Below are 23,570 nucleotides of genomic sequence, written 5' to 3' on the forward strand. Positions count from 1 at the left end.
GATAGAATGGATAGGGAGGACCTATGTTCCTTAGGGGGCATAGATTTAAAAAGTGATGGGTAGAAGGATTAGAGGGGAGCTAAGGAAAATGTTTTCACCCAGAGGGTGGTGGGGGTCTGGAACTCACTGCCTGAGAGGGTGGGAGAGGCAGAAACCCTCAACTCATTTAAAAAGTACCTGGATGTGCACCTGAATGCTATAACCTGCAGGGCTACAGACCAAGTGCTGGAGAGTGGGATTAGGCTGGGTGGCTCTTTTTCGGCCAGCGTGGACACACGGCCTCTTTCTGTGCCGTAAATTTTCTATGATTCTATGACGCCCCGCCCGCTCCCCCCCACACAAGCAGGGACTTGAAAACATCAGAATAAATGGTCATCAAACCAGTTTACGAGTCTGGTTATCTGGTTCTGTAACTGATATGCATTCTGAAGATATAAATGTCGACACTGCCACCTGAAAATAAAACAAGATGGGAGAAGTGGAAAAGGATAACGATTGCACCAAAATGACAGTATTGCTGATATAATTCCCCATTACATAAACAAGCGGGTTTATTATCTCTACTCCACCTCCCTTCCACTGGCCTAAAACCCTGACACTAGATATACTTTGAGTGCTTGCCTTCTAATGACGCAGATCACCAAGCACTGTAACTGAACACCAGACTAGAACATCCTTTTCACTCAGTGCAACTCCCATCGAGTTTACAAGTCAGTCACAGTAACAACACGCTACTACTTGTGGGATTCATAGCTCAAAGAGCCGATGCAACATTTTATCAGAAGCACAGAGAGTAGAAATATCATTGGTTAAAAGAACACGTTCTTGTACTGCACAGACAAGCCCTGGTCACAGCATACCCCCTCACCTTTCCATAGACAGGATTAGCCGCTGCCAGCACACTGCACCTAGCGTTGAGCCTGGCATGGATGCCCGCTTTAGCGATGGTCACACGACCTTGCTCCATCACTTCGTGGATGGCCGTACGGTCCAGGTCAGACATCTTGTCGAACTCGTCTATACAGACGACACCCCTGTCTGCCAAAACCATAGCACCAGCCTCCAGGCGTCTCTCCCCTGGGAGAGAGAATGGACAATCAGGATCTTACTTTTAAAGCATGCACACATACAATTTGACAAGATGCAGGATATCTTAGTGAACCCCCAGACTCCGGATTCTCCACAACTCTCACTAATAGGCCAACAAATCACTAACTGTGAAAAGACAGGCAGAACCATCAGAAACCACCCACCAACCCTTCACAAATCACAAATAATTCACTCCAACATCGTTCTATTTGTGGGACACTTCCGTTTTGGCTGTGCAGGTTACTTCAGCTAGTCCGTACTTTGGCCGAGAGCAGTCACTCCTTTAAACCCACCTCCACAGTGCTCACTCAAACAAACTACCCAAAGCTGACAGACAACTCCATTCAATCAAACCATTGTGATTTAATTCTTTACAAAACGTACTGATGGGGACACTCATTATTCTCCTTCACTCCACAACCCCATCTTAAAAGAAAAGTTGTTAGAACAGAGAGTGCTGGAGACTACACTGTGTTCAAAGTATTTTTATTCTCATTAAATACACTGGGGGGAGAAGGGGGAAACACAGTGACAATAAACACAATATCTGGGGCCAGCTGAGACTGACCCAGCCGCTCCCCCACAGGGCAAGCCCAGTAATGGGACACAATGACGTTCTATTCAATGCTTTGCTGCACAGGAACACAACCCATCTCTACCAAAGACAGAAGCTGCTGCATATATCACCCAGCAGGTGTCTCTGTCCATGAGAAGCAGCACAGCAGACAATTTCCCACTGTGGCAGTTCATTTCTCTGATCACAAGAGAAATCCTTTTTTAAAAACTCAAATTGAATGTATCCTCTCCCAAAAGCATCGCTCTCCTTGAAGTCATTTTACTCAACTTGCATTGCTACACCCAATGAATCCTGTGCTGGGACACAGGCCCCTCTCTAATCCGTACAGGTAACATGTTCAATCAACATATACAGAACGGCACAAAGCAATGATCACATGGTGCTGAAATAACTGAGCACACTGCACCCTCCCATGGCAGCAACATGCACTGCAAGCAAGTTCCCCCCTCCATGCACCCGCGCCCCCTCCATCCATCCACCTGCGCCCCCGATCCACCCACCCGCGCCCCCACTCCTGACAGCCCAGAGTCCAGCTACCATTATGACACAGCTATCCTAATGACATGTCCAAGTGTAGGCCCTAAGTATGCCTCAATCATTGTTAAAAGTTTCTCACTAATCGTAACCAACTTCATCCCTGGCCATTTAACATTCCCTCCCCTCACTACACCCTCCAATAGCATCAGTACACGGACTGATTTACAACTCTTACCAGTTTCTTGGTCAGTAGTGACTGCTGCAGTCAAACCCACACCAGTGGAGCCTCGGCCAGTGGTCGGGATAGCACGTGGAGCACTGAACAGTACGTAACGTAGGAGCTGGGATTTAGCCACGGATGGGTCACCTAACAGGAAGAACACATACACGATAGTAAGTTGTATGTCCATAGGGGACAAAGTTACCGCTTAAATAAGACTAATTGACAAACTAAATTGAGGATGGTCCCACCTAAGAAACCAGCCAGTTTTTCCCCCCTTCCCATTTACTTTCAGGATATGCATTTATTACCCATCCCTAGTTGAAATCAAGTGGTGGTGGTGGTGTTGGGCCTTCTCCTTGAACCAACAGTCCATGAGCTGATGGTGCTCAGTGAGGGAACTCTAGGATAATGATCCATTAACGATGAAGAAACAGCAATGTATGTCCAAGTCAGGAAGTTGGGAGGTGATGATGTCACCAGGGCATTGCTGCTCCTGCACTTTTCATACAAATGCACAGGTTCCCATGATCCTAAATTCAGCTCCTTTCTACCATGGGTAAACCACTGCCTATATCCCCAGTTTTGTATTTAACTTGTGGGTTTGGCTCCTGATGGACTTTTGAGCAATTCAATCAACCTTAAGACCCCTCGTTCAGAGCTTCTGCATTCTGTCCAAAGGCACAGCTAGCCCTTGTGAAGAGTAAATTGTACTCTCCACCAATACAGCTCTCAATAGGACACTGGTCTTTTTCAGCAGCATTTTCTGCTGACTTCTAGCAATGAATATGCACGGATTGTGGAAAAATCAAGGTTGAGTGACGATGAAGTTATCAGTTTAAAAAAGCAGCTACATTTGATGGGGCTGCGGTCACTGGTGCAGAAACAAAGAGGATCCTGGCTCCCCCGAGCAGCTGTGAAGCAATAACTACTGCATCTGGAGGCTGGCAGACAGGGTTACTTAAGGTGCTGTCAAGTGTTTATTTTGGGGAACAGGCAGTTTAGAGGTGGGTGAATTACCACCTTCTGGGTCAGCATCCCCATGTGATGGGGAGGGGTTGCAGGGCAAGGAACTAAGCTATCAGTTTTATTAATGCCTGAGGCAGGTCCCACTTTCTAACACTTCTGATGAAAGGTCATTGACCTGAAAGGTTAAATCCTACATTTCTCTCTCCACAGGCGCTGCCTGATCTGCTGAGGGTTTCCAGTATTTTCTGTTTTTATTTCAGATTTCCACGTCTGCACAGTAACAGAGATCGGGTATGACAAGAGTAGGGAGGTGCAGTTTCACTTGCCGACTGGCTCCTACAGGTATGTACGAAGATGTACCAACTCTGACATGGGTTTGGACTTGAAGCACATTCCCTGGGGTACATTTATAATGTGAACCCACTCAAAACTTGTATATTAATTCCCGTACATGGAACTCCTCGATATGAATTACAAAGACCTAACCAAGTGTATATTCTGTGAGACCTGGCAGGTAACACCTGTCTGTCTGCACACTGATTGCCTTGGCAACGGGCAGTTGAAAAAACTGTCTGTACTCACCAAGCATTGTTCTGTGAATTATAAATGCGATTTCATTTTCACATTTTCACCTGACGAAGGAGGAAGCCTCCGAAAGCTTGTGAATTTAAAATAAAATTGCTGGACTATAACTTGGTGTTGTAAAATTGTTTACAAGTGCTACAAAGGGGGAGCTCTCGTCCCACTAAAACCCCAGGCTGTGCATCAAGTGGAACGGACGGACATGTGGCAGATGAAATTTAACGCTGAGAAATGTGGTGATACATTTTGGCAGGAAGAACGAGGAGAGGCAGTATAAACTAAATGGTACAATTCTAAAGGGGTACAGGAACAGAGAGACCTGAGGATATATGTACACAAATCATTGAAGGTGGCAGGACAGGATTAAGAAAGCATATGAGATCCTGGGCTTTATAAATAGAGGCATAGAGTACAAAAGCAAGGATGTTATGTTGAACCTTTATAAAACACTGGCTTGACCACAGTTGGAGTATTGTGTCCAATTCTGGGCACCGCACTTTAGGAAGGATGTGAAGGCCTTAGAGAGGGTGCAGAAGAGATTTACTAGAACGGTTCCAGGGATGAGGGACCTGTTATACGGATAGACTGGAGAAGCTGGGATTATTCTCCTTAGAGCAGAGAAGGTTAAGAGGAGTTTTAATAGAGGTGTTCAAAATCATGAAGGGTCTAGACAAAATAAAGAAAGAAAAAATGTTCCGACTGGCGGAAGGGTCACGAACCAGAGGACACAGGTTTAAGGTGGTGGGAAAAGAACCAAAGACTACATGAGGAAAAACTTTTTTTTTAAACGCAGCGAGTGGTTAGGATGTGGAATGCAATGCCTGAAAGGGTGATGGAAGCAGGGTCAATTGTGGCTTTCAAAAAGGAATTAGATAGGTACCTGAAGGAGAAAAATTTGCAGGGCTACAGGGAAAGAACGGGGGAGTGGGACTAGCTGGATTGCTCTTGCTGAGAGCCAGTGCAGGCTCGATGGGCAGAAAGGCCTCCCTTCTGTGCTGTAACCTTTCTATGATTCTAAGTGTTGAACCTGCCTGCAGGAATTTCCCACAGAAGGAGCGAATTTCAGATCAGCCCAGATTAAATAGGGTGAAAGCAGAGAATAAAAAGAAATTATCACCAGAATCAGTATCAAGGTTCAGCCTTAGCAATAAATGTTACAAATCAGGACCCCATCTTTTTACTGAAATGCAACTACAAAGAGTTGAGAGAACGTTCCCCAACTCTCAGTAACGTGGCCCAGTGACTCTCGCAAGCACCTATTAACAGGATGTTGATGTCACCACGAATCCGGCTCCCATTCTCTAGGACTTTCTCCGCACCGCCCAGCAGAAGGCAGAGGATTGCCTTCTTGATGTACTCGTGCCCGTGAATACTGGGAGCCAGGGACCTGGCGAGCTGCTCAAAGATGTCCTGGAAACAAAGCAGAGGAGAGCTGTATGAATTAACACAAAAGTAAAGTTCACAGTGAGAACAGAACACCAAGGTGGTGAAATGACAGCTAAACCCTATTAAATACCAAGATTGACTCCACAAAAGGTTTATTCAGATGTTGACTCTTAATGAGACCTCAGCACTGAACCGGCAAGTTTCCAGAATACCTCAGCCCCTCAATCTACCTGCTAAAACAGAACATCCTCTGGAACCCTGGCTGCGGGGGAAGTTCCTGCACTGGTTGCTATCATCAAAATTCAAGATATCAGAGATGACACACAGATACAATATCCCCAGGAATGTTTAAACAAAAACATAGTTGAGTTCTGGCTCTCCACAGAAAATGTCAGATTCTGCAATGTAAAGATGATATACTCTCATCATTCAAGAAGCATTAACTGTTCTTAAGGGGTTTTGTTTTAGAAAACTTCTGGCTTTGTGGTGTTACACTTATTGGAGACATTAAGCAAGAGCACACAATATATCAGCGACTGCCCAGCCTCGCACCATTTACACCATTACCAGACTCGGCTGACTCCTACCTTTGAACGGGATTTGCTGAATTTCTTGATTTTGGCCACATCGTCTGCAGAAAACATGGGTGACACCTCCTTACTCATCATCTTGATGTTGCACGCGATCAGAATCGTCCTGCAGTAAACAATCAGGTCCGCAGTATAACCCGCACTGTTACACAGGTTCTACCCTTAAAGTACACGATGAAACACAAACCTGCACCCTGGTCATTCCCCTTAGTTACTCACGAGATGATTAGCATCTACTGGACCAGAGTGTCACATAAAACAAGGTGTAAACCATCTGTCTCTCCTGTCCCCCACCCCTCAGTCTCTGAAAGGACTATTATACACTCCAATACATTGAAGCCCATTTCACCGAATGACCAGCTCACCAAGAAAACTTGCTCATTTATCAGGCGATTCTTCTGAACAATCTCCCCATTGTTTCCGTTTAAGGTACTAGGGGGCATTTACCCTAGAAAAGAGGAATGTAAAGAATCTTACAACACCAGGTTATAGTCCAACAATTTTATTTGAAAATCACAAGCTTTCGGAGATTATCTCCTTCATCAGGTGACGAAGGAGATAATCTCCGAAAGCTTGTGATTTTCAAATAAAATTGTTGGACTATAACCTGGTGTTGTAAGATTCTTTACATTTGTCAACCCCAGTCCATCACCGGCATCTCCACATCATAGAAAAGAGGAAGCTTCGAGGAGATCTTCTTGATGTATTTAAGATCCTGAAGGGGATAAATAGACTGGATCCCACAATCTTTAACACTAATACACACTCTGGAACACAGGCATGGATTCAGAAAGGGTATGTGATACAATCCCTTCATGTAGAGTTTGAATAGGAGGAGCAGCTCGCCCAGGGAAGCAGTACGAGCAGAGATTATAGATTTCAAGAGGATGATGAATATATTTCTGGCTGACAAGACTAATGAAGGGTATGAGATAGAGCGAGGTAGGGAATCTGACTTTTGGGGATGGCCAGATGGATGGAAAGGTATTTACAGTCCTGTATAGTCCTATGCACACGGAGAGATTGGCCAACTACATCTCTTGCTGTCTAACCATGGTCACTTCAAGCTTACCCTCAGGACTCAGGAATTTCCCGATTATTTTCCTGAAATTGACTGTTTTTTGGCTCCCTCAGGAGTTAGCATTACCAGCAACTGGGCAAGTGTTTAACAGCAGCGAAATATCTTCACCAGGAAGGTTATCAATACCTGCACATTACAGCCAGGGGGAAGATAAGCTGATAGAACAGACTGAAAAATTCCCTTAAACACCATTCTATGTTTATAAAGTTAAATACAGTGAGTGACAGGATAACAAGCACAAGAGTTGAAAGGATTTACAAAACTCAAGAACAATTCCATGTGAACCCCTTGATGAAAATTCATTCCCCGCACCACTCCCAGCCATGGAATCTGTCTAAAATGCTCAAGGCTCCAGACTGAAAACGAAAGAATGAAAGGAATTCCAAAGGGCAGGACATAGAGGCTGAAGGAGGCGCCTCACGTGGTAGAACAGGGAATACGGTGTAGGAGGAATGGAGGAGCACACAGGTACTTACAGTTGGGAGCACATAATAACAGTAGAAGCGGCAGGGCAGGGACACAGGGAGCCTAACAAAAACTGAGGCAATGAGTGTATGGGCCTTGGAGCCTTACCAGTAGGAAGTACTCCAGAGAAACCCGAGAACTAGCTGACCCCAAGTGTAACCTCTGCTCCCTGCCAGTGATTAATCCCATTTATACAAACTCACACCAAGTGTACCTGAATGTTCCAGAGGTGTAGCCATTCTTTTTCCCAGGCAGACATCGGTAGGTGCCAATGACCTGCACTCGGTCACCGGGCTTCACCATGTCCACAAGGTCATTGTCCAGAATGATGTCGACTGACCGGGGCAGCTGGCCAGCAGGAGCCTTCTCTGGCATTTCCTGAATGGTGACTGTTTGGTGATCTTTGTACAAGGACAGTCCAAACTCAGTCTCCAGCGGGTTATTCTCCTCATCCTGGACAAATTAAGAAATAAACATAAATTTACTCGACCATGAGACAGCCAGTTATTTAATCCCTCTCAAATATTCTTTTGTTTAACAAACAATACTTTGTGACTGAGCAGCACACCTACAACATCTGGACTTAACTGCAGTCCAATCAAAAACGACCGCTCCACAGTGGCTTGCTCAATACAAGTTTTCCTGATCTTGGAACGAGCTCAGAGTTACACCAAACATTTCAGTAAAATGTCCAGCCCCCCCCCCCCCTTACGCACAAGGTCACTAAAAAGGTTCAGTGACTATTATGGGCCCAGTTGTCCAGCTCGTCCGAGGTCCCAGATTCACAAGCTGCTGGCAGCCAGAAGGGGAAGGAGAGTGGCAGTCTTGACGCTGATGTGATGAGCACCCCAATGGAAGCTTGTGACTTAAGAATTCCTACACCAAAGAGCTGGCCCTGAACAAGTAAAACACACAAATTAATTCAATCTTGGATACTTGGAGTGGGAGCAGATCGCTTCACCTTCTGTCTCAGGGACAGGTGCATGGGTAGGAAAGTGAAGATCTTTCTTATGTTTGACAGGACCCAAGACTGGGAGCTCACGCACTGGGGAATCGGGAATCATGGCAGTGAGACCTACACATTGGAGCTTTAACACGCTATGCCACACAGATACCTGAAAAGCTAAGCAGGTTACACTCTGTCAGATATAACTACCTCAAACTAATACCATGAGAAGGTGAAATACCAGTCAGCATTCCTTAGACAAAAGGCCAGTGAACTTCCCATTTATCATGCCTAGTAAGTTCTCGACGTTCAGATGTTCCTTCCCAGAAATGAATACAACTCAAAAGTGTTCAGTGATATTTAGAACAGGCGAGAGGTTGGTAGGGCACCCTCAGATTACAAGACAAGAACAAACCAACTTCCTAAATTACAGGACAGAGTGACATGTGCCCTGAAAGGAATCCACTTGAACCCACTCAGAAAAAACTTGACAATTTAATGCTAAAATTAATTACTTCTGTGGTTGCCTACAAAACTGTCAACACACTTCACAAGTAATTCATTGTACAAAGCAATGACATTTCAACTGATGGAGCTAAAGGAATGCATTGTAGAAGGTGGGGGGGGGGGGGTTTAAAGAAATCTGGAACCCTGTTCAATGAACCTAGTGTTATTGACTTCATAAAACCTCAGGAAAGGGTTGTCTGAATGCTGTCCATTTATTGCCATTTCGTCTCTTATTTATGTAAAGGTTTTGACTGTGCTGTACCCATAATGTAGCACAGCTGGGAAACCAGCTGTAAAGGAATCAGTTAATGCGCGTGATGGAGTGGCAATCGGTGGCACCAGACTGACAGACCCAGGTTCAGTTCTTCACGCTACACATTAGTGTGGACAGCGGCAAATCCACAGAAAAGTCTTCCCTTCCAACCTTATACGCCCCGAGCAGCCAGCTCACGAATTGCAGTAGCAGGTGGTCAGGGATAATCAACTTGCCTAGAATGCCAGGGACAGATCTGCTAAGAGTGGGCTATGTAATCAGAATCAAGACACAAGAGAAACACAATATCCAGCCAGCCGCCCCTGCACTGAATCTAACATACAAAACTGTCATTGCTGCCAGTGAGGTGACACTTAGGAGGCATTCAACTTTTTCTTGGGAAAATTAATTTTGTTCCTTTCCCAGGAAAATGAGGTGAAGCGGTGTGAATGTCACTGGCAGATCCCTTATTCATAACATAAGAACTTGTTCCAAATCAGTCTCTTTGGACAATTCTGCAAAGTTCAGATTATTCTGCTGAAGATGATGAGGGGGAAAGGGCTGGGGGAAGAATGTCAGGTTCTCCCATGGGTTAGTGCACTGCCCCTTCCTCTCTCGGATCGGGTTTGAATCAAACCCAGGTTGCTCCATGAAATTACCCTCCCACTGCAGGCTGAAAGGGTCCTGCATGAAGGGGGTTTGATTTACTGCACAAGAACTGTTTCTCTGACTAGTGAGCCGGACCAGCTGAGGATATCCGGACAGACTTGTGGCTGTGACTGCTTAGGATCAGCAGTAAGCACCATGCAGGCAGTGAGAGCTCTTTCCCTAAAGCACTGATTGAAATCAATTTACAACATTACAGTATGTGTTTTTTTCCCTTTATCACATGTTACACACAGGGTTATGTGACTTTTTTTCTTAAAACTAACTGGTTTATGAGGGAAGCTGTCTTGCCCTAGTGCACAAACAGATCAGGAAGCTTATGAAACTCTTATAAAACAACCAAGATTGAAGGAGTATACAAGTATTCAGACAATCAATATCAGGCTTTGGCTTCTGTGCAACTCCAATCCCCATAAATAAATCGGAGTGGTAGTTTCACCCTCTGACAGCGCAGTGTTTTTCCGACTATCAGAGGGGCAGGGGGGCCTGGTGTGCAACCTCTGGTGTAAATTAATTCAGTACAAGAGGAACAGTTAATCCTGCGACAACCTCCACCCGTTCACAGCGTGCAAATTCCTGATCAGAGGTGTAGGGCCGCCCATGGAAACTACATTTTGCTCCAAACGGGAACAAAGTTGAGAGCTCAACTGCAAACAAGTGTCCATATTATAAAATTAAAAGGAACACCTCAGCACTCAGCCCATGCCCAGTAATGAGTGCCCACCTGCCCTCACACCCACAGAATGGCACAGCTGCAGTTCAGTTCTGTCACAGAATATGAGTTCCAGAGGGCCAAGTGTAATTTGTCCAAGTTAAATGGCCCTAATGTTGAAACCAGTACAGCCCCTCCACCTTTTCCTTCAGAAGCCTCACCTTGGTTGGGTAGGTGGCACTGGAGGGGAAGGCCTCAAGAGAAGTCATATCCGTGTACTTGCGTTCAATAGTTTTCTTTGTGGCGGGACAGTAGTGGACACTGCGAACGACCTTAGGACGCACCAGCGAACCTGCAACGAGAACCAACAGCAGTAGATACATCTTACCAGAACATGACGACTACTCAATAGGACAACGGCTGTGCAGGAGGATTCAGGAGACTACATTTGATAAAGAAAGGCAACCTACATTTATACAACACGTCATCATGTCCTCTGGAAACATTCAAACAACTTTGAAATACAGTAACTTATGTAGCCAAGTGGGGCAAGCAAGATCTCAAACAGCAACAGCCAGTTAATCGGCTTTTGGCGGCATTGGTTGAGGAAGAAAGTTGACCGGGACCCGGAGGAGACTCCCCGCTCCTCTTCAAATGCTGCCATGGGATCTTTAACATCCACCTGAACCCCAGGGACAAGCAGTTTGGCTTTAGTTTAACATCTCTGCTGAAGGACAGCAGTTCTCAACACAGTACTGCACTAAGTATCAACCTGTATGTACAGGCTCAGTTCCCCCAACGGGGCTCGAACCCAGAGACTTCTGATCCAGAGGCAAGAGTGCAACTAAGCTGCCAACAGCTAAAAGAAACCAAAAACTAACAGCGACACTGTAATCCACAAGAGAGGCAGGGAGCAGCAGCCCGAGGGAAGCCTTCCTGCACAGTACCACTCTGCCCCGTCACTGTTCCCAATGACTCACATTTGATTACGATCCCCTCCACGCAGACGACATTACTGAGGAAACGAGAGGTCAGGGTTCGTGGGCTGACATGTTTGGACCCGAAGCTGCCTTCCAAGCCAACATAGAAGTCCTCAAACTGCTTCGCATAGGTGGCATCAATGGAGGCAACAAAATCCTTCAACGCTCGTTGGAAGGCCAGGAGTTCTTCGAAAGAGTTGTTCAGTAGCCTGTGAGAGGATTAGACAAAATAGCTGGAATCAGACCGACTCATTGTGTTTCAGCATCAGTTTCTGAATGTTAAAAGTCACCCCACCCCCCACTGTAACAGCATTTCCCAAATGTGCAGTCCAGTAAACATCCCGCTGCAATGTCCCTCTGGCAGAGGCACACCATGCCTTCACGTGACCTGCCCTTTTATTTTTGTCCTCTCTGGTCTTCCACTCACCTTGAGTCACGTCACAGACCCAACCAGAGCCCTGCTTACCTTTTCCATAGTAGTACACCAGCAGAGGCCTCTACCAAAATAAAATCACATTTACTAGAGGTATTCAAAATTATGAGGGGTTTTGATAGTGGGAATAAGGAGAAACTGTTTCCTCTGGCAGAAGGGTTGGTAACTGGAGGACACAAATTTAAGATAGTTGGCAGAGGGGAGATGAGGAATTTTTTTCTTTTTACGCAGAGAGTTGTTATGATCTGGAATGCGCTGCCTGAAAGGGCGGTGGAAGCAGATTCAATAATAACTTTCAAAAGGGAATTGGATAAATACTTGCAAAGGAGAAATTTGCAGGGCTATGGGGAAAGAGCAGGGGAGTGGGACTAATTGGATAGATCTTTCAATGGCACGATGGGCTGAATGGCCTCCTTCTGTGCTGCAAGATTCTATGGATACCAGCTATAGTGTGAACAGTACAGGACAGGATCACTCCAACAGGAGGATACATTCGAAGTTCACACAGCCACCTGATTAAAAAGCATGTTTCAAACTAACTTCCAACAGAAATGCGTTGCCTCCTAACTTGCTTGTAAAGGAACAGTACAGCTCAACCAAGAACCTGTGACACCCTCCCTCCAGACATTGAAACTCTCAAACTTCTGTGTATTAAACTCTATCACTAACCTGGAAAGAACAGTCCTCAGGATGGGGGGGGCGCGGTGTACGGGGAAGGAATAGGTGACAACAAAGTTCAGGTTCCAGTAACAAAGACATGACTCCGTCCACTCAGATACTCACTCGTTTGCTCAGTCTACTCAGATACTCACTCGTTTGCTCCGTCCACTCAGATACTCACTCGTTGACTCCGTCCACTCAGATACTCACTCGTTTGCTCCGTCCACTCAGATACTCACTCGTTTGCTCAGTCTACTCAGATACTCACTCGTTGACTCCGTCCACTCAGATACTCACTCGTTTGCTCCGTCCACTCAGATACTCACTCGTTGACTCCGTCCACTCAGATACTCACTCGTTGACTCCGTCCACTCAGATACTCACTCGTTGACTCCGTCCACTCAGATACTCACTCGTTGACTCCGTCCACTCAGATACTCACTCGTTGACTCCGTCCACTCAGATACTCACTCGTTGACTCCATCCACTCAGATACTCACTCGTTGACTCCATCCACTCAGATACTCACTCGTTGACTCCATCCACTCAGATACTCACTCGTTGACTCCGTCCACTCAGATACTCACTCGTTGACTCCGTCCACTCAGATACTCACTCGTTTGCTCAGTCTACTCAGATACTCACTCGTTTGCTCAGTCTACTCAGATACTCACTCGTTTGCTCAGTCTACTCAGATACTCACTCGTTTGCTCAGTCTACTCAGATACTCACTCGTTTGCTCAGTCTACTCAGATACTCACTCGTTTGCTCCATCCACTCAGATACTCACTCGTTTGCTCAGTCTACTCAGATACTCACTCGTTTGCTCAGTCTACTCAGATACTCACTGGTTTGCTCTCTTCTCGTTCTTCCTGCGCAGGTCATTAATGTTGACAATCAGCCGGTATGTACTGTCGCTGATCATATCCCTTACTTTGCTCTGGTAAATCCCCTGATCTTGCTGTAAACATACATTAAAAAAATTGGTTTGATTTTCTTTCAGCCTTCCCTTTACAACAGTTACACTTCACAAGCTATGACCAGTACCGTAACCCACAAGAATTATTTGGAGCAACCGATGCAATTCTCTTCAAGCTCTCGTCCATCTTTTGTAATGGGCGGCTGATTTTAAGTTGCACCTGACTCAAGTTACTCCAGCAATAAATTCACCCGTGAACAGGTAGCAGAAACACTACACATTTGCAGGATGCCCAACATCCACTTTGAGTTGTTTTTCGGACTGGAGGGAGGTGTACAGTGGTGTTCCCCAGGGGTCAGTGCTGGGACCACTGCTTTTCTTGATATATATTAATGACTTGGACGTACAGGGCATAATTTCAAAATTTGCAGATGACACAAAACTTGGAAGGGTAGTAAACAATGAGGAGGATAGTGATAGACTTCAAGAGGATATAGACAGGCTGGTGACATGGGCGGACACATGGCAGATGAAATTTAACCCAGAAAAATGTGAAGTGATACATTTCGGTACGAAGAACGAGGAGAGGCGATATAAACTAGAGGGCACAATTTTAAAAGGGAGGGGTATAGGAACAGAGAGATCTGGGGGTATATGTACACAAATCATTGAAGGTGGCAGGGCAGGTTGAGAAAGCGGTTAAAAAAGCATACAGGATCCTGGGCTTTATAGAGGCATAAAGCACAAAAGCAAGGAAGTCATGATGAACCTTTATAAAACACTGGTTCGACCACAACTGAAGTATTCTGTCCAATTCTGGGCACCCGCACTTTAGGAAAGATGAAGGCCTTAGAGAAGGTGCAGAAGAGATTTACTGGAATGATTCCAGGGGTGAGGGACTTTAGTTACATGGATAGGGTGGAGAAGCTGGGGTTGTTCTCCCTTTCACACAGAAGGTTGAGAGGAGATTTGATAGAGGTATTCAAAATCATGAAGGGTCTAGACAGAGTTGATAGAGAAATTGTTCCCATTGGCAGAAGGGTCAAGAACCAGAGGGCATAGATTTTAGGTGATTGGTTCTTTTGCCAAAGGTGACATGAGGAAAAATTGTTTACACAGCGAGTGGTTAGGATGTGGAATGCACTGCCCGAGGGGGTAGTGGAGGCAGATTCAATCATGGCCTTCAAAAGAGAACTGGAAATGAAAAAAATTGCAGGGCTACGGAGATAGGGCGAGGAAGTGGGACTAGCTGGATTGTCTTGCGGAGAGCTGGCACGGACTCAATGGGCTGAATGGCCTCCTTCTGCAATGTAACCTTTCTATGATTCCACGAGTTAAGTCATTAATGGAGAGACTGGGGTCGTGCTATTGTGTCCCCACACCACTGCTGTGCATCTGGCAGAAGCTACAGGGTAAAGGGCAGGGGTCAGCAACACAGCAATACTGATCATAAGTGCCTCCAAACACTTACTAAAACAAAGCAAACCACTTAATCAGAGGCAGTATCATTACCCCCTGGATGTTTCGATGGGTAACAGTAACAAGGGATATGGAGCAAAGGCAGGTAATTGGAGCCGGGGTAAAGGTCAGCCACCGTCGAACTGAGCAGGTTTGAGGGGCAAAATAGCCTTCTCCCGATGACATTTAATGTGATTAGTCCAATGGTGGAGTGAACAGAGGCTAACATACCCTGCTCTGGTCACTGAGCCTCCCGCCACGCTCTCTGCACCCCCCGTTACTGTTCCACTAGTACCCCCCCCCCCGTTACTGTTCCACTAGTACACCTCCCCCCCGCCGTTACTGTTCCACCAGTACACCCCTACCCCCACACTCTGCACCCCCCCCTCCCATTACTGTTCCACCAGTACCCCCACACACTCTGCAACCCCCCCCCCCATTACTGTTCCACCAGTACCCCCACACACTCTCCACCCCCCCCCCCCGTGACTGTTCCACCAGTACCCCCACACACTCTCCACCCCCCCCCCCCCGTGACTGTTCCACCAGTACCCCCACACACTCTGCAACCCCCCCCGCCGTTACTGTTCCACCAGTACCCCCACACACTCTGCAACCCCCCCCCCCATTACTGTTCCACCAGTACCCCCACACACTCTGCAACCCCCCCCCCCATTACTGTTCCACCAGTACCCCCACACACTCTGCACCCCCCCCCGTTACTGTTCCACTAGTACCCCCCCCCCTACCCCCACACTCTCTGCACCCCCCCCCCCGTTACTGTTCCACCAGTACCCCCCCCAGTACTCTAGCTCCTACACTCTCCCCCAATGCCACCCTCTTTCCCCAATACATCCCCCCCAGCGTTTCCATCACTGGTGCCTTTTCCCTCACACTCTCCCCACCCCCAGTGCCCCATCGCTCTGTCCCCCGTGCCCTCCTCTCTCCCTCACACCTCCTCCCCCCCCCCCCGGGTCACTCCCCCCAACCCCCAGTGCCCTCCCCCAGTGCCCCCCCGCTCTCTGTCCTCCCCCCCAGTGTCCCCCCCGCTCTCTGTCCTCCCCCCCCCAGTGTCCCCCCCGCTCTCTGTCCTCCCCCCCCCAGTGTCCCCCCCGCTCTCTGTCCTCCCCCCCCCAGTGTCCCCCCCGCTCTCTGTCCTCCCCCCCCCAGTGTCCCCCCCGCTCTCTGTCCTCCCCCCCCCAGTGTCCCCCCCGCTCTCTGTCCTCCCCCCCCCAGTGCCCCCCCGCTCTCTGTCCTCCCCCCCCCAGTGCCCCCCCGCTCTCTGTCCTCCCCCCCCCAGTGCCCCCCCGCTCTCTGTCCTCCCCCCCCCAGTGCCCCCCCGCTCTCTGTCCTCCCCCCCCCAGTGCCCCCCGCTCTCTGTCCTTCCCCCCAGTGTCCCCCCGCCCCTCACCGAGGGCCCGGGATGTTTCACACTCACCTCATCATCCAGGAAGTCCAGGTACTCGCGCTGCGCCTCCCTCAGCGCCGGATCCTCCGCCATTGCCGTCATTCTCCCCCGGGCCCCGCCGCCTGACCCCGGACACCGAACTCGAACCGACCCCGGACACCGCACTGACCCCGACCCCCGAACTCAAACCGACCCCCGGCCCCGCCGCCTGACCCGCGCTCGGTCTCCGCTCTCGCGCCAAACGGTCGCCGCTTCTGATTTTCGCGCCAAACGTAAGATCACGTGTCACCGAACGCGAGCTCGAATTAGCATATTTCGCGGGCAAAAGCTCCGATCCGGGCCAATCACAGCCCGCGCTGACGGGACGTGCCGTTAATATTATAATCAGCGTTATTAACATACGCCCGTCGCCGGATCACGTGGTCCCCCTGCTCGCTCCGCCCACTGGCCCAGGATCCATTTAAAGGGGCAGGGGCCCTGTTACTGGACTGACCACCCACCACCCACCACCCACCACCCACCACCCACCACCCACCACCCACCACTCCCAGTCCATCAGCGGCATCGCCACAACTGCACTGAAACAAGCATAAAATGTTTAAAGTGCCTCTTGCTGTCATTGTGGGTATAAAATTCCGACAGGGCAGAACAGACTGGATGCAGGGAGGATGTTTCCCCTGGCTGGGGGGTGGGGGGTCCAGAACGAGGGGTCACAGTCTCAGGATACGGGGTAGGACATTTCGGACTGAGATGAGGAGAAATGTCTTCACTCAGAGGGTGGTGAACCTGTGGAATTCTCTACCACAGGAGGCAGTGGAGGCCAAGTCACTGAATATATTTAAGAATTGTAAACAATTTTACAACACCAAGTTATAGTCCAGCAATTTTATTTTAAATTCACAAGCTTTCGGAAGCTTCCTCCTTCCTCAGTTAAATGTTCAGGAGCTCCTTGAAGCCTACGCATTTATACATATTGAATAATACATGGTGTTTACAGACTGCCCCTGCAACTGCCCGTTGCCAAGGCAATCACCGTGTTCAGACAGAGAGGTGTCACCTGCAGAACCCCCGAATACACATTCAACAAAAAAAACAAACAGGAAAAAAAACAGAGAGAGGCAGAAACATCCGGAAGGCAGAGAAAGCCAGCAAATGACCCATTATATTAAAAACAGATAACATTTGTTCGCTGGTGGGGTAACGTGTAGCGTGACATGAACCCAAGATCCCGGTTGAGGCCGTCCTCATGGGTGCGGAACTTGGCTATCAATTTCTGCTCGACGATTTTGCGTTGTCGTGTGTCTCGAAGGCCGCCTTGGAGTACGCTTACCCGAAGGTCGGTGGCTGAATGTCCTTGACTGCTGAAGTGTTCCCCGACTGGGAGGGAACCCTCCTGTTTGGCGATTGTTGCGCGGTGTCCGTTCATCTGTTGTCGCAGTGTCTGCATGGTCTCGCCAATGTACCATGCTCTGGGGCATCCTTTCCTGCAACGTATGAGGTAGACAACGTTGGCCGAGTCACAGGAGTATGAACCATGCACCTGGTGGGTGGTGTCCTCTCGTGTGATGGTGGTATCTGTGTCGATGATCTGGCATGTCTTGCAGAGGTTACCGTGGCAGGGTTGTGTGGTGTCGTGGACGCTGTTCTCTTGAAAGCTAGGTAATTTGCTGCGAACGATGGTCTGTTTGAGGTTGGGTGGCTGTTTAAAGGCGAGTAGTGGAGGTGTGGGGATGGCCATAGCGAGGTGTTTGTCCTCATTGATGACATGTTGAAGGCTGCGGAGAACATGGCGTAGTTTCTCCGCTCCGGGGAAGTACTGAACGACAAAGGGTACTCTGTTGGTTGCGTCCCGTGTTAGTCTCCTGAGGAGGTCTATGCGATTTTTTGCTGTGGCCCGTCGGAACTGTCGATCGATGAGTCGAGCGTCATATCCCGTTCTTACTAGGGCGTCTTTCAGCGTCTGTAGGTGTCCATCGCGTTCCTCCTCGTCTGAGCAGACCCTGTGTATTCGCAGGGCCTGTCCATAGGGGATGGCCTCTTTGACGTGGTTAGGGTGGAAGCTGGAAAAGTGGAGCATCGTGAGGTTGTCCGTGGGCTTGCAGTAGAGTGAGGTGCTGAGGTGCCCGTCTTTGATGGAGATTCGTGTGTCCAAGAAAGAAACTGATTCTGAGGAGTAGTCCATGGTGAGCTTGATGGTGGGATGGAACTTGTTGATGTTATCGTGTAGTCTCTTTAGTGATTCCTTGCCGTGGGTCCATAGAAAGAAAATGTCGTCGATGTATCTGGTGTATAGTGTTGGTTGGAGGTCTTGTGCAGTGAAGAAGTCCTGCTCGAACTTGTGCATGAAAATGTTGGCGTATTGGGGTGCGAATTTGGTCCCCATGGCTGTTCCGTGTGTTTGGGTAAAGAACTGGTTATCGAAGGTGAAGACATTGTGATCCAGGATGAAGCGGATGAGTTGTAGGATGGCTTCCGGAGATTGGCTGTTGTTGGTGTTGAGTATTGATGCTGTCGCAGCGATGCCGTCATCGTGGGGGATACTGGTGTATAGTGCCGAGACGTCCATCGTGGTGAGAAGTGTTCCTGGTTCAACTGGTCCGTGGGTACTGAGTTTTTGTAGGAAGTCTGTAGTGTCGCGACAGAAGCTGGGGGTTCCCTGTACGATGGGTTTCAGGATGCCCTCGATGTATCCAGAGAGGTTCTCACACAGGGTTCCGTTGCCTGATACGATGGGACGTCCGGGTGTGTTGGCTTTGTGTATCTTTGGGAGGCAGTAGAAGTCTCCCACGCGGGGATTACGTGGGATGAGAGTGCGTAGGATGCTTTGAAGGTCTGGATCGAAGGTCTTGATCAGTTTGTTGAGCTGGTGGGTGTGTTCTTTGGTCGGATCTGCGGGTAACCGTCTGTAGTGTTCCTGGTTGTCCAGTTGTCGGTATGCTTCTTTGCAATAGTCTGTTCTGTTCTGTATGACTATGGCTCCTCCTTTGTCCGCTGGTTTGATGACGATGTTGCGGTTGGTCTTGAGAGCGTTGATGGTGTTGCGTTGTGCTCGGGTGACATTCTGGACTGTCTTCTGAGTGCGGCTGATGAATCTGGCATTGACGCATTTCCTGACAGCTTGAGCATACATGTCCAGCTGAGGGCAGCAACCCTCCGGAGGAGTCCAGTTTGACTCTTTCCTCTTCGGTTGCTGTACCGCGGATCCCTCTGTCTGCTGTTCCGGATCGTCGATTGTCTCATTGGGTTCGCTGCTGAAATCTTGGAGTTTGTGGTAGAATTCCCGGAGCCTCATTCTCCTGATGAATTCCTCTGTGTCCGCCGCGAGACTAGTGGGGTCCATTTTGGTAGTGGGGCAGAAATTGAGCCCTCGGCTGAGAACTTCGCTTTCGTCTGGTTGAAGGTTGTGGTCGGATAAATTGACAATAGACTTCCCTGTGGTTGCAACCGTGGTACCAGGGGAAGCTTGGTCGTTGCTGGTGGTGATGCCGAGTTTCTCAAGCTTCCTGCTCTTGGTTTTCATGTAGGCAGCGTAGTTCCGTTGCCTCGTCTGTTTGGCGGTATAACGTAGCTGGTCTGCTGTGTCCTGAGTACAGGTTGAGAGTATGGACTCTATCTTGGTTTCGAGGTTGTGGCGTCTGCTGTAGAGTTGGTGTATGAGATGGTTGCGGAGTGTGCGAGAGGTACGGCGGCAGAGTCTCTCAGCGTAATCCGAGTTGTATGTGGACTTGAGTGGGTTCGTGATCTGGAGTCCTTTCGGGATCTTGTCTGCTTTCTTGCAGCTCTGTAAAAACTTGATGTCTGTGTCTAAATGCGCGATCTTCTTGGATATCCTTTCCACTGTGAGCCGGCAGTTTGTGGTGTCGATGGTAGTCATGATGTGGAGATGCCGGTGATGGACTGGGGTTGACAATTGTAAACAATTTTACAACACCAAGTTATAGTCCAGCAATTTTATTTTAAATTCACAAGCTTTCGGAGGCTTCCTAGATGGAATTCTAGACACAAAAGATCATATTGAATAGGGGAGCAGGGCCGAATGGCCTACTCCTGCTCCTAGTTTCTATGTTTCTAGTGTTTTGGGTTGAATTGTACTGGTTTTGAATTGCGATATTTACATTAAATTGTGTGTACCTTTAAATTCTATGAAATAAAGTATATTTTAAAATTTTTAAAAGCTGTAATTATCTCTGCTTCCCATGTACAAGCCTCCAGACAAAGGGGGGAAGAGCATCCCCAATGCTGCCCTGATCCTGATGGTCACATTTGTGTGTGGCTGCCTCAGGATGTGTGTAGAACCCCGCTTTGCAAACACCAAGTGTCACTACGTGCTGAGTTCCTACCTGTTAGAATCAGAGAATCATAGAAGTTTACAACATGGAAACAGGCCCTTCGGCCCAACATGTCCATGTCGCCCAGTTTATACCACTAAGCTAGTCCCAATTGCCTGCACTTGGCCCATATCCCTCTATGCCCATCTTACCCATGCAACTGTCCAAATGCTTTTTAAAAGACAAAATTGTACCCGCCTCTACTACTGCCTCTGGCAGCTCGTTCCAGACACTCACCACCCTTTGAGTTAAAAAATTGCCCCTCTGGACCCTTTTGTATCTCTCCCCTCTCACCTTAAATCTATGCCCCCTCGTTATAGACTCCCCTACCTTTGGGAAAAGATTTTGACTATCTACCTTATCTATGCCCCTCATTATTTTATAGACCTCTATAAGATCACCCCTAAACCTCCTACTCTCCAGGGAAAAAAGTCTCAGTCTATCCAACCTCTCCCTATAAGTCAAACCATCAAGTCCCGGTAGCATCCTAGTAAATCTTTTCTGCACTCTTTCTAGTTTAATAATATCCTTTCTATCATAGGGTGACCAGAACTGTACACAGTAGTCCAAGTGTGGCCTTACTAATGTGTTGTACAACTTCAACAAGACATCCCAACTCCTGTATTCAATGTTCTGACCAATGAAACCAAGCATGCCGAATGCCTTCTTCACCACCCTATCCACCTGTGACTCCACTTTCAAGGAGCTATGAACCTGTACTCCTAGATCTCTTTGTTCTATAACTCTCCCCAACGCCCTACCATTAACGGAGTAGGTCCTGGCCCGATTCGATCTACCAAAATGCATCACCTCACATTTATCTAAATTAAACTCCATCTGCCATTCATCGGCCCACTGGCCCAATTTATCAAGATCCCGTTGCAATCCTAGATAACCTTCTTCACTGTCCACAATGCCATCAATCTTGGTGTCATCTGCAAACTTACTAACCATGCCTCCTAAATTCTCATCCAAATCATTAATATAAATAACAAATAACAGCGGACCCAGCACCGATCCCTGAGGCACACCGCTGGTCACAGGCCTCCAGTTTGAAAAACAACCCTCTACAACCACCCTCTGTCTTCTGTCGTCAATCCAATTTTCTATCCAATTGGCTACCTCACCTTGGATCCCGTGAGATCTAACCTTATGTAACAACCTACCATGCGGTACCTTGTCAAAGGCTTTGCTAAAGTCCATGTAGACCACGTCTACTGCACAGCCCTCATCTATCTTCTTGGTTACCCCTTCAAAAAACTCAATCAAATTTGTGAGACATGATTTTCCTCTCACAAAACCATGCTGACTGTTCCTAATCAGTCCCTGCCTCTCCAAATGCCTGTAGATCCTGTCCCTCAGAATACCCTCTAACAACTTACCCACTACAGATGTCAGGCTCACCGGTCTGTAGTTCCCAGGCTTTTCCCTGCCGCCCTTCTTAAACAAAGGCACAACATTTGCTACCCTCCAATCTTCAGGCACCTCACCTGTAGCTGTCGATGATTCAAATATCTCTGCTAGGGGACCCGCAATTTCCTCCCTAACCTCCCATAACGTCCTGGGATACATTTCATCAGGTCCCGGAGATTTATCTACCTTGATGCGCGTTAAGACTTCCAGCACCTCCCTCTCTGTAATATGTACACTCCTCAAGACATCACTATTTATTTCCCCAAGTTCCCTAACATCCATGCCTTGCTCAACCGTAAATACCGATGTGAAATATTCATTCAGGATCTCACCCATCTCTTGTGCTTCCGCACATAGATGACCTTGTTGATCCTTAAGAGGCCCTACTCTCTCCCTAGTTACTCTTTTGCCCTTTATGTATTTGTAGAAGCTCTTTGGATTCACCTTTGCCTTATCTGCCAAAGCAATCTCATGTCCCCTTTTTGCCCTCCTGATTTCTCTCTTAACTCTACTCCGGCAATCTCTATACTCTTCAAGGGATCCACTTGATCCCAGCTGCCTATGCATGTCATATGCCTCCTTCTTCTTTCTGACTAGGGCCTCAATCTCCCGAGTCATCCAAGGTTCCCTACTTCTACCAGCCTTGCCCTTCACTTTATAAGGAATGTGCTTACCCTGAACCCTGGTTAACACACTTTTGAAGGTCTCCCACTTACCAGACGTCCCTTTGCCTGCCAACAGACTCTCCCAATCAACTTCTGAAAGTTCCTGTCTAATACCATCAAAATTGGCCTTTCCCCAATTTAGAATTTTAACTTTTGGGCCAGACCTATCCTTCTCCATAGCTATCTTAAAACTAATGGAATTAATATCACTGGTCCCAAAGTGATCCCTCACTAACACTTCTGTCACCTGCCCTTCCTTATTTCCCAAGAGGAGGTCAAGTTTTGCCCCCTCTCTAGTCGGGCCATCCACATACTGAACACATACTGTTCACCACACTGAGAAGGTTGGGTCTGGCCACAATGGCCGAGCAGATGCAGGACGTCCTGTCCAACTGAGCCGTACCTCCCCGACCTGTCCCAGGTGGAGAAGTTCCTGAGGAGGAACCCCTTCGACCACAAGGCCGTCAGACAGTGCTCACACGTCACTCAGTAACCCCTCCCCCCAGCGCCCTGTGTTACTGACTGTATCTCTACTGATGTTAATCCCTCTCCCTCACACTGTCACTCAGTAACCCCTCTCCCCAGCGCCTTGTATTACTGACTGTATCCCTACTGATGTTAATCCCTCTCCCTCACACTGTCACTCAGTAACCCCTCTCCCCCCAGCGCCCTGTGTCACAGACTCTATCTCTACTGATGTTAATCCCTCTCCCTCACACTGTCACTCAGTAACCCCTCTCCCCAGTGCCCTGTGTTACTGACTGTATCCCTACTGATGTTAATCCCTCTCCCTCACACTGTCACTCAGTAACCCCTCTCCCCCAGAGCCCTGTGTTACTGACTGTA

The 23,570-nt window shown here is 48.0% G+C and overlaps 1 protein-coding gene across 1 annotated transcript in view; it reads right to left on the reverse strand.

The window, feature by feature from the left end:
• Nucleotides 1-16,457, reverse strand: part of mcm3 (minichromosome maintenance complex component 3) — a 38,528-nt gene extending 22,071 nt beyond the window's left edge. The window contains exons 1-9 of the mRNA XM_067988489.1: nt 16,349-16,457; nt 13,382-13,494; nt 11,441-11,649; nt 10,682-10,812; nt 7,651-7,889; nt 5,888-5,996; nt 5,171-5,324; nt 2,379-2,510; nt 869-1,077 (exon numbers count right to left, since the gene is read on the reverse strand). Of these exons, the coding sequence (XP_067844590.1) occupies nt 869-1,077; nt 2,379-2,510; nt 5,171-5,324; nt 5,888-5,996; nt 7,651-7,889; nt 10,682-10,812; nt 11,441-11,649; nt 13,382-13,494; nt 16,349-16,420 (1,368 nt within the window). The 5' untranslated portion in view covers nt 16,421-16,457. The remainder of the gene's footprint in view (nt 1-868; nt 1,078-2,378; nt 2,511-5,170; nt 5,325-5,887; nt 5,997-7,650; nt 7,890-10,681; nt 10,813-11,440; nt 11,650-13,381; nt 13,495-16,348) is intronic.
• Nucleotides 16,458-23,570: the final 7,113 nt, after the last annotated feature.

Source organism: Heptranchias perlo, chromosome 8, assembly GCF_035084215.1.
Source record: "Heptranchias perlo isolate sHepPer1 chromosome 8, sHepPer1.hap1, whole genome shotgun sequence".
NCBI classification, from domain to species: domain Eukaryota; kingdom Metazoa; phylum Chordata; class Chondrichthyes; order Hexanchiformes; family Hexanchidae; genus Heptranchias; species Heptranchias perlo.